We start from the raw sequence: 18457 nt of genomic DNA, 5'->3' as shown, positions 1-18457 counted from the left end.
TCATAATATGTGTTTGCAGAGGATGTCTTAGTTCAATCAGACACACTAAAGCTAACTGAAAGGCATATACAAATCGGAGGCACCGGTGGCCCAGTCCCCTAAGGTGCCTGCAATTGGCTGTAGTGCCACCGAGTCATGTCAGAACCAAGTCATGATAGGTCCGAATCCCGGTTCGCTCTGAATATATTTGTTGGTTTGTCAGCACCATACCCAGGTTCTTGGGTTTCACCAAGGTGGCCTTTGACCTACATAGATCCCGGATTTCTCCCCCTTTAAGCTGACACATCGTCATATAAGTGAAATACCGCCCTAATTGTACGATGTCACCCTGACTCTGAAGGTGCACGTATAAAAGATATACATTATTGCGGAGTTGAACATGTTTCTCCAGTTTTCATTTTGATATTTTTCTGTAATTCAAAAGCGCGCATTTATGAACGCTTTCATCTTCATCGAGCTTTGCTTTAGAGTATCGAGTGTTTGTTTTCAGACACTGTCTCTCATAGCAAAGCAGATATCTTCTGTGAGTAAGTGAGGGTGGTTTTATCACGGAGGCGGACACCAGAAATGGGCTTCACACATTGTACAATATAGGGAATCGAAGCCGTACTTACGGCGTAACGAGTGAACGCTTTAACGGCTAGGCAAACCCACCATCCCAGATATACTGAACATATGTTGGTCACTGACACGATTTACTGTTTACCTACCTCATATTAGTATTATCATTAGGAGTGAAACCTCTTCAACACAGTTCAAAACTATATATCGACTTATGACTTATCGGAGACACAGGTTTTTTTTGTGTACATAAAAACGAATTGGGTGTGGGGTGAGGTTCCGGTGGGGTATTATTTCTGAATCACATGTGATAACACGTCTTAGAAGATATAGGAATACATACATCCCTCACATCAGTCCACTTTCTGTACACACATCCCTCACACCAGTCCACTTTCTGTACACACATCCCTCACACCAGTCCACTTTCTGTACACACATCCCTCACACAACCAGACCACTTTCTGTACACATATCCCTCATACCAGTCCACTTTCTGTACACACATCCCTCACACCAGTCCACTTTCTGTACACACATCCCTCACACAACCAGACCACTTTCTGTACACATATCCCTCACACCAGTCCACTTTCTGTACACACATTCCTCACACCAGTCCACTTTCTGTACACACATCCCTCACACCAGTCCACTTTCTGTACATACATCCCTCACACAAGTCCACTTTCTGTACACACATCCTTCACACCAGACCACTTTCTCTACACACATCCCTCAAACAACCAGTCCACTTTCTGTACACACATCCCTCACACCAGACCACTTTCTGTACACACATCCCTCACACAACCAGACCACTTTCTGTACACACATCCCTCACACCAGACCACTTTCTCTACACACATCCCTCACACCAGTCCACTTCCTTTACACACATCCCTCACACAACCAGACCACTTTCTGTACACACATCCCCACACAACCAGACCACTTTCTTTACACACATCCCTCACACAACCAGACCACTTTCTGTACACCAATCCCTTACACTAGACCACTTTATGTACATAAATCCCTCACACAACCAGTCCACTTTCTGTACACACATCCCTCACACAAGTCCACTTTCTGTACACACATCCCTCACACCAGTCCACTTTCTGTACACACATCCCTCACACAACCAGTCCACTTTCCGTACACACATCCCTCACACCAGTCCACTCTCTGTACACACATTCCTCACACCAGTCCACTTTCTGTACACACATCCCTCACACCACTCCACTTTCTGTACACACATCCCTCACACCAGACCACTTTCTGTACATACATCCCTCACACAACCAGTCCACTTTCTGTAGACATATCCCCACACAACCTGACCACTTTCTGTACACACATCCTTCACACAACCAGACCACTTTCTGTACACACATCCCTCACACCAGTCCACTTTCTGTACACACATCCCTCACACCAGACCACTCTCTGTACACACATTCCTCACACCAGTCCACTTTCTGTACACACATCCCTCACACCAGACCACTTTCTGTGCACACATCCCTCAAACAACCAGTCCACTTTCTGTACACACATCCCTCACACCAGACCACTTTCTGTACACACATCCCTCACACCAGACCACTTCCTTTACACACATCCCTCACACAACCAGACCACTTTCTGTACACACATCCCCACACAACCAGACCACTTTCTTTACACACATTCCTCACACAACCAGACCACTCTCTGTACACACATCCCCACACAACCAGACCACTCTCTGTACACACATCCCTCACACAACCAGTCCACTTTCCGTACACACATCCCTCACACAACCATTTCACTCTGTGTACACAATTCTTCACACAACCATTTCACTCTCTGTACTTACATCCCTCACACATCCATTTCACTCTGTGTACACAATTCCCCACACACTATTTCACTCTGTACCAACATTCCCCACTCACCATTTCACTCTGTACCCACATTCCCCACACAACCACTTCACTCTGTGCACACAATTCCTTACACAACCATTTCATTGTGTACACAATTCCCCACACACCATTTCACTCTGTACCAACATCCCCCACTCACCATTTCAATCTGTACCAACATTCCCTACACACCATTTCAATCTGTACCAACATTCCCCACTCACCATTTCAATCTGTACCAACATTCCCCACTCACCATTTCACTCTGTACCCACATTCCTCACACACCATTTCAATCTGTACCAACATTCCCCATTCACCATTTCAATCTGTACCCACATTCCTCACACACCATTTCACTCTGTACCAACATTCCCCACTCACCATTTCACTCTGTACCCACATTCCTCACACACCATTTCACTCTGTGTACACAATTCCGCACACACCATTTCAGTCTGTACCAACCTTCCCCACACACCATTTCACTCTGTACCAACATTCCCCACTCACCATTTCAATCTGTACCAACATTCCCCACTCACCATTTCAATCTGTACCAACATTCCCCACTCACCATTTCACTCTGTACCCACATTCCTCACACACCATTTCAATCTGTACCAACATTCCCCATTCACCATTTCAATCTGTACCCACATTCCTCACACACCATTTCACTCTGTGTACACAATTCCCCACACACCATTTCACTCTGTACCAACATCCCCCACTCACCATTTCACTCTGTGTACACACATTCACCACACAACCATTTCACTCTGTACCAACATTCCCCACTCACCATTTCACTCTGTACCAACATTCCCCACTTACCATTTCAATCTGTACCAACATTCCCCACTCACTATTTCATTCTATATCATCACACAATGTCACTGTGCAATGTATAGGAAGTTAATGTGAAGATATATACAACCAATTACTTGAAAGAAGATATCGGATTTATGTCGGCTGTTGTTAGGATTTGGCAAACACAACATGATATCCTTCGCTCTGCACAGATTCTCGTTGTGGGAGCCCGGGGTTGAAAGTCCTATAGTAGACAATGACTGACTGAAATACAACCACACTAAAATGATTATCGGGTGGCTCTATCGTACCCGGAAGATGTGGATCGTTGCTGTCAACCAGTGGTTTACATGGTATCAGTACACAGATAACACAGCACACAAGATTCCAATGTTAACATAGTATCAGTATAAGGACAACACGGCACACAAGATTCCAATGTTAACATAGTATCAGTATAAAGACAACACAGCACACAAGATTCCAATGTTAACATAGTATCAGTATAAGGACAACACAGCACACAAGATTCCAATGTTAACATAGTATCAGTATAAGGACAACACAGCACACAAGATTCCAATGTTAACATGTATCAGTATAAAGACAACACAGCCCACACTATTCCAGTGTTAACATGGTATCAGTATAAGGACAACAAAGCACACTAGATTCCAATGTTAACATAGTATCAGTATAAAGACAACACAGCACACAAGATTCCAATGTTAACATAGTATCAGTATAAGGACAACACAGCACACAAGATTCCAATGTTAACATGGTATCAGTATAAAGACAACACAGCACACAATATTCCAATGTTAACATGGTGTCAGTATAAAGACAACACAGCACACACTATTCCAGTGTTAACATGGTATCAGTATAAAGACAACACAGCCCACACTATTCCAGTGTTAACATGGTATCAGTATCAGGACAACACAGCCCACACTATTCCAGTGTAAACATGGTATCAGTATAAAGACAACACAGCCCACACTATTCCAGTGTTAACATGGTATCAGTATAAAGACAACACAGCCCACACTATTCCAGTGTTAACATGGTATCAGTATCAGGACAACACAGCCCACACTATTCCAGTGTTAACATGGTATCAGTATAAAGACAACACAGCCCACACTATTCCAGTGTTAACATGGTATCAGTATAAAGACAACACAGCCCACACTATTCCAGTGTTAACATGGTATCAGTATCAGGACAACACAGCCCACACTATTCCAGTGTAAACATGGTATCAGTATAAAGACAACACAGCCCACACTATTCCAGTGTTAACATGGTATCAGTATAAAGACAACACAGCCCACACTATTCCAGTGTTAACATGGTATCAGTATAAAGACAACACAGCCCACACTATTCCAGTGTTAACATGGTATCAGTATCAGGACAACACAGCGCACACTATTCCAGTGTTAACATGGTATCAGTATAAAGACAACACAGCCCACACTATTCCAGTGTTAACATGGTATCAGTATCAGGACAACACAGCCCACACTATTCCAGTGTAAACATGGTATCAGTATAAAGACAACACAGCCCACACTATTCCAGTGTTAACATGGTATCAGTATAAAGACAACACAGCCCACACTATTCCAGTGTAAACATGGTATCAGTATAAAGACAACACAGCCCACACTATTCCAGTGTTAACATGGTATCAGTATAAAGACAACACAGCCCACACTATTCCAGTGTTAACATGGTATCAGTATAAAGACAACACAGCCCACACTATTCCAGTGTTAACATGGTATCAGTATAAAGACAACACAGCCCACACTATTCCAGTGTTAACATGGTATCAGTATAAAGACAACACAGCCCACACTATTCAAGTGTTAACATGGTATCAGTATAAAGACAACACAGCACACACTATTCCAGTGTTAACATGGTATCAGTATAAAGACAACACAGCCCACACTATTCCAGTGTTAATATGGTATCAGTATAAAGACAACACAGCCCACACTATTCCAGTGTTAACATGGTATCAGTATAAAGACAACACAGCCCACACTATTCCAGTGTTAACATGGTATCAGTATCAGGACAACACAGCGCACACTATTCCAGTGTTAACATGGTATCAGTATAAAGACAACACAGCCCACACTATTCCAGTGTTAACATGGTATCAGTATAAAGACAACACAGCCCACACTATTCCAGTGTTAACATGGTATCAGTATAAAGACAACACAGCCCACACTATTCCAGTGTTAACATGGTATCAGTATAAAGACAACACAGCCCACACTATTCCAATATTAACATGGTATCAGTATAAAGACAACACAACCCACACTATTCCAGTGTTAACATGGTATCAGTATAAAGACAACACAGCCCACACTATTCCAGTGTTAACATGGTATCAGTATAAAGACAACACAGCCCACACTATTCCAGTGTTAACATGGTATCAGTATAAAGACAACACAGCCCACACTATTCCAGTGTTAACATGGTATCAGTATCAGGACAACACAGCCCACACTATTCCAGTGTTAACATGGTATCAGTATAAAGACAACACAGCCCACACTATTCCAGTGTTAACATGGTATCAGTATAAAGACAACACAGCACACACTATTCCAGTGTTAACATGGTATCAGTATAAAGACAACACAGCCCACACTATTCCAGTGTTAACATGGTATCAGTATCAGGACAACACAGCCCACACTATTCAAGTGTTAACATGGTATCAGTATAAAGACAACACAGCCCACACTATTCCAGTGTTAACATGGTATCAGTATAAAGACAACACAGCCCACACTATTCCAGTGTTAACATGGTATCAGTATCAGGACAACACAGCCCACACTATTCCAGTGTAAACATGGTATCAGTATAAAGACAACACAGCCCACACTATTCCAGTGTTAACATGGTATCAGTATCAGGACAACACAGCCCACACTATTCCAGCGTTAACATGGTATCAGTATAAAGACAACACAGCCCACACTATTCCAGTGTTAACATGGTATCAGTATTAGGACAACACAGCCCACACTATTCCAATATTAACATGGTATCAGTATCAGGACAACACAGCCCACACTATTCCAGTGTTAACATGGTATCAGTATTAGGACAACACAGCCCACACTATTCCAATATTAACATGGTATCAGTATCAGGACAACACAGCCCACACTATTCCAGTGTTAATATGGTATCAGTATAAAGACAACACAGCCCACACTATTCCAGTGTTAACATGGTATCAGTATCAGGACAACACAGCCCACACTATTCCAGTGTTAACATGGTATCAGTATCAGGACAACACAGCCCACACTATTCCAGTGTAAACATGGTATCAGTATAAAGACAACACAGCCCACACTATTCCAGTGTTAACATGGTATCAGTATAAAGACAACACAGCCCACACTATTCCAGTGTTAACATGGTATCAGTATAAAGACAACACAGCCCACACTATTCCAATGTTAACATGGTATCAGTATAAAGACAACACAGCCCACACTATTCCAGTGTTAACATGGTATCAGTATAAAGACAACACAGCCCACACTATTCCAGTATGAACATGGTATCAGTATAAAGACAACACAGCCCACACTATTCCAGTGTTAACATGGTATCAGTATAAAGACAACACAGCCCACACTATTCCAGTGTTAACATGGTATCAGTATAAAGACAACACAGCCCACACTATTGCAGTGTTAACATGGTATCAGTATCAGGACAACACAGCCCACACTATTCCAGTGTAAACATGGTATCAGTATAAAGACAACACAGCCCACACTATTCCAGTGTTAACATGGTATCAGTATAAAGACAACACAGCCCACACTATTCCAGTGTAAACATGGTATCAGTATAAAGACAACACAGCCCACACTATTCCAGTGTTAACATGGTATCAGTATAAAGACAACACAGCCCACACTATTCCAGTGTTAACATGGTATCAGTATAAAGACAACACAGCCCACACTATTCCAGTGTTAACATGGTATCAGTATTAGGACAACACAGCACAGAAGATTCCAATGTTAACATGGTATCAGTATAAAGACAACACAGCCCACACTATTCCAGTGTTAACATGGTATCAGTATACAGACAACACAGCACACACTATTCCAGTGTTAACATGGTATCAGTATTAGGACAACACAGCACAGAAGATTCCAATGTTAACATGGTATCAGTATAAAGACAACACAGCCCACACTATTCCAATATTAACATGGTATCAGTACAAAGATAACACAGCCCACACTATTCCAATATTAACATGGTGTCAGTACAAAGACAACATAGAACACTAGATTCCAATGTTAACAGAGTATCAGTATAAGGACAACACAGCACACAAGATTTCAATGTTAACATGGTGTCAGTGATATATGTATCATATATACACATGAAGCATAACGCATGGCCCATGTTACATGAACACATGATGTTTAGACACATACACACATAGACACATGAAACATAAAGACATAAGGCAAAGAAACATTACATATGAGATATGACACAGACACAGCATATGCATCAACACATGACACATATATTTCTAACACATGATACAGACACATAACACGTGACACAAAGACATATAAGTACATGAGACGTGTTGGTCCCTGGAAGGTCTGAAACTATAGCATCCAGAATCTCCTCAATCTGTAATTCCGAGAGTGACAACAGAATATATATTTTGCTAGTTGATCTTCAGGAAGGCATTGACAATCCACATTTTAATCACCGAGAGAAAGATACGTTGACTTAATTGATTTGTTGTGGCATCCATTAGTCATATATCAAGTAACATATGTCAAGTTTTCAGCAGCAATCACTTATCATAAACACAACATATTGATAATGTCTTTAGTTTAGTAAACTTTCATTAACCAACCAAGTTACTGTACAATACAATGACTGCAGCATCGAGACGTATCGTACATGTGTTTCTTTTCAGAGTGTGGTAACAAGAATGTAGTTTGCCAGTGTGAGGGGCCCGCAGTGATGCCGCTTTAAGGGAGGTTGACCTTGGGACCGTGCTGACGTCCCGTGGTCCAGTGCAACCAGTGCACCATGTTGTTAGAAAGTACACCTCGAACAGTTCAGTATCATAAATCGAACCAAACGTTACTGGAACAGTGGGTGAATTAGTGAGTGGGTTAATCCGGCGTTAACTCCCTTGCCTCGGGAAAAAGACTGCTGACCGGCACCCCACCCTGGACACGCTGATAGCAGATGGAGTCTGTCCAAGCACATCCACACTTCATGTCGTAGCGTAGGTTGCCCCTACATTCTTAAACTGAATATCTAAAGATATATCACAATTACAAGGACAATATTCATTTTAGGGAGTGAGGGATTGAATATTCAGTCGTCTGAATAAAGGACTGACTCTCTCCCTCTTCCTCTCTCCCTCCCTCCCTCCCACCCTCTCTCTCCCTCTCTCCGTCTCTCTCTCTCTCTCTCTCTCTCTCCTTTACTGCGATATTAAAACGCCACGGCCCAGTGAAACTTACCCTATTGGTTGCTGTTCCGAAACTCACAGCTGTACAATGATGAAATGTCTTCATAAGCACACGACAGCAATTCCAGGGTAGAATATATATCATGTCAGGTCGAGGTGTCACTGAAATCTACTTTGCATCACGAGTAGCCAATGACTGTCAGGCAATTCATTTGCACTGCCTGTTAGTACTCCCGACAGACCACATGTCCTTACATGACGTTATCATGAGTGATGACATGCTGATACGCAGTGCGGCGAACAATACTTAACCAAACACATCCCTACGTTTTGCAGCAAATTGTTCATTAATTGGTGACGAGGTGAAGCCGATTCAATGCAGCGGGTGTACCATGTTGTGTTTGAATAAGGGATCTGGCTGTATTGGCGTGTCATCATATCCCTTTGGTATGAAACGATGGGATCTACAGTGCAGTGTTGGGTTATGATAGGGTTGTGTGTATGTGTCTGGGCGGGCGGTCGAAAAGACAGGCGGCGGCACGCGAACAAGTGAGCTTTACTCGTACATCGACACCAGGAAATACAAAGCTCGAACCAACACCCCAGGGGTCATGCACAGCGACGTGCGATTACTCCACCCGTGCACACCAAGTACATCTTATTGTGGCCAGTAGCGTCACGGAATAAGGACAAAAATATAAGTGCCTGATGAATGTTTTCCTTCACTTGCAAATTCTAGATATATTGAATCATAAATAAACGATGCGTAACACAATGATGTTCTCTGCCATAACAACTTCTATAAGCTTTCAACATCCCATATCCTACCCAGTTAAATAAAAATACTCACCTTTTCGTGAACACCTGGTATCAAGACTATTTGATAGCGATTCATAAACACATGCTCATGATATAGTCGTAGTCGAACAATGGACTCTGCTTTTAGCAGATATTTCTTATGAATATGGAAAGGATTTTATTGCCTTTATTTGGACGGCACGGCCATTCTTCGATAGTGTGTGGGTGTAGTGGTATATACACACATGGAATGCTGAATCTAAGTGGGCCAATGGTGGTGAACATCACTGAAAGTTAAGAATGAAGTATGGATCGCTGCTTATCCATGTATTAGATAAGTCTTTTTCCCTTGATACAATTCATGTGTAAAATGTTCTTCATGGCACGTCAGATAATAAAGTTATCAGATCAGTTTTGAATCTTCCACCTGATGCCAACCGGTAGGACATTAGAATGATTCGGTTAACAGCTAGTAGTTTTGGCCGTTCTTCTATTTTACTTAATTCAATGAAATATTGATAAGTCTTCTTTTTAAAAACGAACATGTGTTGCCCAATGACCAGTAAGCGAGATAGAATGAGCTCTAGGTCCAGGTATGGTAGATTGCCCAGGTAGGGTCCGAAGGCTTCGAAGTATTGTCATGAAAGCTATCTGACATGACCGTGTGACTGCATTTGACTTTCAATAACATGTGCGTTTCGGGCCGATGAATTGGTCAACTCAAAGGTATGGATAAAGGACTAGTTTGCGTCTAGAGAGAATCTAACTGTCCCCAAAAATACACGTTTCATTGTATGGCTGCGATGTATTTAACTGCATCTTCTAATTTAATCAGCGGAGAAAATAGCAGAAAATTGCTTAGTGAAAACGTTAAAATTATTTGATAGACCTTTACATGTGATGTTGTAATATATCTACAACATGCAAGTTTTGAAAATAACAAATTTTGGTCTACAAGAACTCATCAAACTAATATTATACTGAAAGATATCCCTAAATTCTGACATTTTACACATCCGCTTGGTCAACAAGGCCCCCTTACCACACCCTGCCCTTTACTTTGCAGTAACTGCACTGCTTCCACCTCAAACATGTCTTGCCATCTAGGCATCTCTTTATCACACTCAGGTGGAACGAGTCTTATCTGCACTGCTGCATATGTGTAAACCGGATACGTCGTCTGTCGTGTTCCGGTTCAGGAGTGGATTTCACAGTCACTACTGGGTCCCGCACACTGACGACGCTGTTAGACTGTAGTCTGTAGGAACACTGAGGTCAGTATACTGTATGTAGATAATACTCTTAGTGTTTTAGTGTCTGGTGTTACTTATACTTAATATGATAATAGGTTCCTGTTTTGGAAACTGTATTTTACTTTACAAAAACTCGTCCGTTCACGGCCAAGCGATCTTTCCAGTTTTTATATATAAATCTGATTATTATGTCACCTTGTTCTTAGTTGTGTCAGTACGTATATCGTCTTTGAGAGTGAAAGTCAGGAACTGTATCTGTTTGGTCACTCAACTAGAGGGGGTCAGATTCTCCCAACATTCCTCTTGTAGGTATTTAAGTAAGTGACTAGATGATGGTGACACTAAGATGGGTTCGTCTGGATCAAATCGTCACATATTTGTGATTGTTTAGGAAGGTATGAGAATGAGGAACAGTATAATGATGATGTTATGTTTCTCTGTCGAACACAACTGATGCAATGGTTGAAAATCTGCCGACAGTTTATTCACAATCACGCCTTCACATTCTCACAATCGAAAGTGTGTACGTTGGACTCCGATAGTATCTCCTAACAGTGGGGCGGTGTCATCCGCCACTTGAGTTTTCCGGATCCAGGGATGACAGCTGCCGTCTCCAGCAGTAACAGTATGGGCATCGGGGTTTGTGATTGACATTCAATGTCTCCTTGATATCTTGGGACTAACACTAACTCTATTGATGTGTCTAACACACTGTGAATTAGCATTTCTGGAATATACCAAGTAGTTTTACATTAATCTGTTTAGAAATACCACAAAACTTCAAGAGACGTGTCATTTCATCTTCTCTTCTGTTTGATAATGTAACTTGAACCTATGATCAATTCTATACAATGACCTGGCGAGTGGGACGATGTACATCCAAATGAATGATATCCCGTTAACTTCGTTAATCCAGAAACGTGATACTTTGGACGATTACATTGTGTATGATACAGTCCGGTTTTATGACATGTAATATTAAATCCAATAAATATATTAAAGCTGCAAGCAGCAATGACGGGCTCAAAGTAACACTGTGGACAAACGTTCATGTTCGAATCCTCAAAGAGTTTCCTTGTACCAAATCCGTCACTACGAAATTGGCGTGTGTCGGGGTGTCCAAGTCTGTTCTAAACCCATTTCCGACCTCGAACATGTTCGAATCCTAAAAGGGTTTGCTTGTACAAACTCCGTCAAAAGAAAGTCACCGTTTGCAAGACATCGCTGCTACGAAATTGGCATGCTCAAATATTAGTCAAATATCACCACCAAGCGATGTTACTTTTAGCATGCAACCAAGAACAAACAATGAGATGCATATGGCACACTAACTTCATGTAAACTTGCCATAGTTTCTCTCAACAACATTACAAGATATACTCTTTAAAGTAAAATTTCGGTGAAGAAAGTGTCAAAATCAAAATGCAATACAGTCGCAACTAAACAAGATATCAAAAATCTGTTAAGACACGTAATTATGTTTTGTATGGAGACAACGCTTAGAAAATTTGAATGCATTTTATGCAAGGGATGCAGAGGAGATGGGATTTGAAGACTAGTACCAAAAAAACCCTGTGAAAACCTTGAATCCAATATGGCTGCCAAACCAAGTAACCAATGACCGAAGTTAAAGAATATGAAATGACAAGCACCTAAAGCAGCAGACACATGCAAAGTTTGAAAGTAATCAGACGCGGTTGCGGAGCAATAGGGCAAGACATATCTTCAAAACTTCAGTTATATGCCCTTTGTCGTTGGGCCTACGACCTTGGGATTTATTTTCCATATCTAGTGTTCAACTGTCTCCATACACATACAAAATTTGAAAGGAATCGAGCCAGTGGTTACTTTCCTAGCTCTGGTACAAAAATCGGCGGAATAATTATAATAAATAAATCGTCCGATTACAATAGGCCTTTCGGCTTGGAGCCCTAATAATAGAATCAGCCATTAAAATAGCCAAATAGTATACTTATTAATACCGAAGTAATATATCTATCTATGCACTAAAATAAGCAATGGATCTATGTTACGGCTTTATTGAACGTGTGCATCACTATACTTGTTTCTAGCATGAGTTCAGTGTGCAGAGTTGCGTTCCTTTATGCGTCCCAGGAACCTATGGACGCTAATTCCAAATAGAGATTCGCCTTGATGTTTCTAGGTGTCTTTGCACCCTACCGGTGCTCGAGGATGTCACCAAAGTGGTAGACGTCTAAGACCTGCATCTAGTAGGGCTTCTCTCTCAGTTCATGCTAACAAGCCGGGATAAAACCGAAATATGTTCAACTAGTGCCTAAACCTTTTGTATGTTGACAAAAGTAAAATGTATTATAAAAATAATTACATAGAAGACCCGAGTAATACACTCACTTGTACAACTCTATTGTTGTAATCTACTTATTTTATTTTATTTTATGAATGAATGAATGAATGAATGAATGCATGAATGAATGAATGAATGAATGAATGAATGAATGAATGAATGAATGAAAAGATTAAATGATGACATCATTCTAGATGGCTGCGTACATCGTCCTCCTTATCGCCTGTGTCCTGCCCGTGCTGGTCCTGGGCTACCCTACAGGAGCAGGAGATCAAGCCTGCATCAACCTCACTCCACAACATGTCGGTACCATCTCCCAGAACTCAACGCCGCCATACTCACTCTTCGTAGATACAAATTCCATCAAACAGGGAGGGATGGTTACAGGTAAGTCCGCATGCGTCACATGCTTCAGCGTTATGAGTTTACGACGTTATCAACATTTGTGGTAGTTCTCCTACACATATGTAAATATCTGACAACAAGATGTCGATACAGTCAGGCTACATGCACGTTCGAGTAAAACAAAACATCTTCTGGGGGTTTTAACGAAGGTGAATAACGCTGTATTCACATAACAAATATTTCGCCAATAAAAGCGACCACACTCTTTCCATAATGTTTTGATTCATAAGACATTGTACGACTTGGAATATATCATGAGCATGTGTTTATGAATCACTATCAAATAGTGTTGATGCCATGTGTTTGCCAAAAGGTGAGTATTTTTTATATAACTGTGGAGGGTATGGAATGTTGAAAGCTTATAAAATTAGTCATGGCAGAGAGCATCGTTGTGTTACGCATCGTTTATTTATGATACTGATCATACCAGGTGTTCGCGAAAGGGGCTCCCGTCACAGACACATGCCTGAGAAACAACAACACAGGAACACGTGGTACAAGTCCAAACAAGGAATGGCATCGGACACCATTTGGTCACTGAGGCGTCAAATTTGGAAATGTTCTCCACATGTCTACCATAATACCTCTTGAAAGCTTTTTTAACAAGAGTCGTTTGATGATCTTTGAAATCTTCCAATACTGAGCATGATCGATTGTACCTCAACAGTTGTGAAATGTAGACACCAAAGGCTGGAGCTGCTGGAATATTGTTCGATAATAAGAATTATTGTCGCTCTGAATCCGTATGCAAACATTTAAATATGAAATAGATAAGACAGTTTCACGAGCCTCTTTTGTCCCCATAGAAGATCTGGGCCCACTTGCACAAAGCGATCTTAGCGCTAAGACGTTCGTAACTTCCATACTTTAACATAGGTGAACGATAGTCTTAGTGCTAAGATCGCTTTGTGCAAGTGGACCCAGGTGGGTAAATCAGTTCACTTGGCTGTTTGACCGTCATTGAACGATTTTCGTATCATCGATATCCCTAAAGCTTAAGTTAAACTTGTTGGCAAATTTGCCTTGTTTCGAATTAGCCAATCCGATCAGATGTTCCGATTCGTGCGCTTAAAGAAACAGATCTGCAAGTGTGTACTCGTCTGTAGATAATATTTCATCCATGACTCCCCAACTGCTACTCGTGCTTGTCTCATAAAAAGGTCAAGGTATAATCGTTTATCTTAACACCTCATTTCCTCTTCTCAAATTTATGCAGGGTGACTGATTGCAGAAATATTGAATTATTATTCTATCATGAATTTGTAAAATTCTTAATTCTGATTGGTCTATTCAGAGGTTTCAAATCATACAAAAACCGCTTAGTGTAACAACTGGTTTGCATCACCGCTGAGGATAGAAGTACTTGTATGTGTGAAAATACGACAGTTACGTCATGACATATCTTATGTGTCACAATGAGTGATATGACGTCATGATAGTGCCCAGGGAGTAAAACTAAACCAGGCAAGGCGTGTTTAATCAGTCCCCTACATGTAGTCTTACCAGGTAGATGCAGCTGCACTTCCCAGGACTGCCATATATGCGAGTAAGGAAGACTGGTGTTAAAAAACAGTATTCAAGCATATAGGGGGCTCTTCTTTCTCTAAAGACTATTATCTGTGGACTAAGCGCTTGCCGCTTCACTTCAGTCTCTTGATCTACATGTTATAGCTGCCTGCCTAAAGTTGTGTCCCCAAGGAATTCCAGACCGGAGGTGATCTCTAACGACTTGACACTCATACACCTAAACGATTGAGCTGTTAAAATTGAGCTTTGTTAAAAATATCTGAAAAAGTCAACGTCCATAAAATCTGACCATGTGATAATACTTTTCACTGGACTTAAATGAATTCCACTTTCATTTGATACCAACCAGAACCATTGTTGTTGTTGTAGGCCCCCCCACCCCCCCACCCCCTCTCTCTCTCTCTCCCTCTCTCTCTCTCTCTCTCTCTCTCTCTCTCTCTCACTCTCTCTCTCTCTCTCTCTCTCTCTCTCTCTGACCTAATAATCAGATCAAACGTTAACCTGAAAGCTTTTGTTTGCTAGATGGTGCCTCTCTCGTATTACTCTGTATGTGTGTTGTATATTTCAGTCACCCTGAACACAACTGCAACCAACGGATACTTCAAGGGTTTCCTGGTCCAAGCCCGCTGTACCAAGTGTACCACCGCCGACACTGCCATAGTGCCCGGGACATTTGCCAAGTATACCGCCTCGGATGGTACTATTCAAACCAAAAACTGTGCAGGTGGCGACAAGGTAGGTTTTCAAGTTCGCAGTTATTGTATATAAAGTACGGTTGCCCGGATCATAGTAATATTTTCGAAAGTTTACGAATTTTACACGTAACACGTCCAGCTGTTGACACATCATTCATTCTCAGAACTCCATCACCCACACAAATGCAACTGAGAAGACGTCAGTTATGTTCACCTGGAAGGCACCAGGTGGTTACGACGTGTCACAGGGCATCGAGTTCAGGTACGTTAAATATATAACGTCAATGTAAGAGAATAACCAGGCTAGATTATCCGCCGAAACAGATTCCAAAATGGCGTAAAGGTCAAACAAGCTGTGAAAATTACTGAATATGAATATGAATATAAGTGATTGTGTAACACTGTCCATAAGAGATAAACGTCTTTTCTACCATTACATTGAAAATTTCAAAATCAAAATCAAAATTACGTATCTCAATTCTACCGTGCCAGAATGAAACGCGAACTCTCTATTCTGCTAATGCATACAATATTCTGCGCGCCATATAAGCATGATTGTTGGGACAGAAAATCAACCTATGTCTTGTGCTGGACCTAATGACCTAAACATGTGGTGGCGAGTCTTTATGTCGCTCCATTTGTAAATGTCCCATTATGTTCCAGGGCTACAGTTGTCCAGAATCTACGAACATGGTGGAACACGGTGATGTCTGACGAGATCAGCGTCACGACCAGCAGCTGCTCACGGTCCGCATCGGCGACGGCTGTTGTCATTGGCTCCATCATTGCTGCTCTCTTCCTGTAGGAGTTTCATGCTATCCCTATAAGCACATTTTTTGTTTTCAATGGAATTCATGTAGGACCTTCTTCCACAAGAAAACAGCGATTGTTCTTCTCAAACCATTTTAAGACCCTTCAAATGCGGATCTGTAATTCCACTGTATGTTAAATTAATACCTATATCAATAATGATAATGTTCTATTTTCTTCATCAATGTTATCGTATTTGTTTGAAAGTAGTCCACAATTCTTCATCAATTCCAGCTATTAGCCTGTAATCTAAAATCCTGCAGTGAAGTTTGATTAAAGAACGATGAGCATTGCTATTCTGAATGTTTCATATTTTACTCATCTGACAAGTGTGTCATGACCTACACTGTCATGACAAGAGAGTACATCCGGTAGATAGGAAGAAGCTCAACCTTCTGTTCATTTGTATGTGTCGCCGTCATATAGCTGGAACATTGCTGAGTGCGGCGTTAAACAACAAAAAAAATCATGTGTAGAGCAGTGTAATACATGCTGGTTCCTGCCCGAATCAACGCTCACGTTAATAGAATGTCACCTTCACACAACCAGACCATTTTATTCTCACCTCACTCTGTCCCTCCATTTATACTTCAAGCAGCCAGAGAATCTTACACCTGATCACATACCTCACACGACCATACCACTTTCTGTACACACGCTCATAACTTACGCTGCCTTAGGTTTGATTAAATTGTGCATTTTTGAAAAAGTAAGTTTTAACGTTTGTTTTAATAACTCTTGGATATCTCACCTCGTGTAGTATAATTCGTAACATAACTTCAGCGGCAAATGGCGATCACTTTGATGTCTTCTATGGGCTTTGAACTGTCTACCTTGATTACTCCATTAAGCGCGTGGTTACGTATTGTTTAAAGACTCTAAAATAGGTGACGTGGGGAAACTACGTTCAGTATCTCGTATACAATGTGTAGTGTGTCAATGCGATGATATATACACCAATTCATTCACAGCAGATATCAGATAAATGTCTGCTATTTGTAAGCTTTGGTATGCATACTATGATAAACCTTCACCTTGCCATAGTTCTGGGGCAAAGAAGGCTACATTAGCCCGTCATTGACCTTATATCTAAATGTTGATCGGAAGGCTTCATCGAACCCGGATTGTGTGGATCGTTCTTCATGCTGTCAACCAGTGGTCAGTATGGGTCAGATGTATTACAGATAGGCTGCTGTAACATAGCTAACATCGGCGTAAAGGGTTGGCAGATCATTAACCTAATCAGCAGCTTCAATTTGGTCCTTAAATATCTCCATGTTCACAGTTTCTTTGGTGCCACGGTCGACCATTATCTTTATAACAAAACATGTACAATGAATCGCTATTTACTTTAATTGCCAAAAATAATAGATTGGAACAAAGAAAAAAATCATTTATTGTTTAATCCAAATTAATACAAAAACCTGCAAAAGTCAGCAGCTGGGAACGCTTTCAAGTACCCATTAATTGATATTGAGTCACGTTTTTGAAAAGGAGTCATCAATCGTATTAATTTGGAGAGGCATTAATTTCAATATTTACAATATTTCATGAGGTGTGTAGATATAACATCGGTTCGGAGTCATCTCAAGTGTGTATTTCAGGGAGAAACGTCACACCTTAAAATATTTAATTTCAGAATTATAGACATTGTGTATCAGGGATACTGAACACAAGGTATTGATATCAACGTTCAGTGTAAGGACAGCACAGCACACAAGATTCCAATATTAACATGGTTTCAGTATAAGGACAACACAGCACACAAGATTCCAATGTTAAGATGGTATCAGTATAAAGACAACACAGCACACAAGACTCCA

At 41.0% G+C, this 18457-nt stretch overlaps 1 protein-coding gene across 1 annotated transcript; it reads left to right on the top strand.

Annotated features, from left to right (window-relative positions):
• The first annotated feature begins 10811 nt into the window (after window positions 1–10811).
• On the top strand, window positions 10812–16920 carry LOC139479216 (putative defense protein 3). The gene is made up of 5 exons (XM_071262068.1): window positions 10812–10892; window positions 13392–13584; window positions 15698–15864; window positions 15989–16086; window positions 16488–16920. The coding sequence occupies exons 2-5, from the start codon at window positions 13392–13394 to the stop codon at window positions 16627–16629; spliced, it is 600 nt and encodes a 199-aa protein (XP_071118169.1). The 5' UTR covers window positions 10812–10892; the 3' UTR covers window positions 16630–16920.
• Window positions 16921–18457: the final 1537 nt, after the last annotated feature.

The sequence above is a fragment of the Haliotis cracherodii genome, unplaced genomic scaffold, assembly GCF_022045235.1.
Source record: "Haliotis cracherodii isolate W230 unplaced genomic scaffold, xgHalCrac1.p SCAF_4, whole genome shotgun sequence".
Lineage (NCBI taxonomy): Eukaryota > Metazoa > Mollusca > Gastropoda > Lepetellida > Haliotidae > Haliotis > Haliotis cracherodii.
The sequence above is the reverse complement of the archived record's forward strand: the minus strand, read 5'-3'. Positions and strand labels throughout refer to the sequence as shown.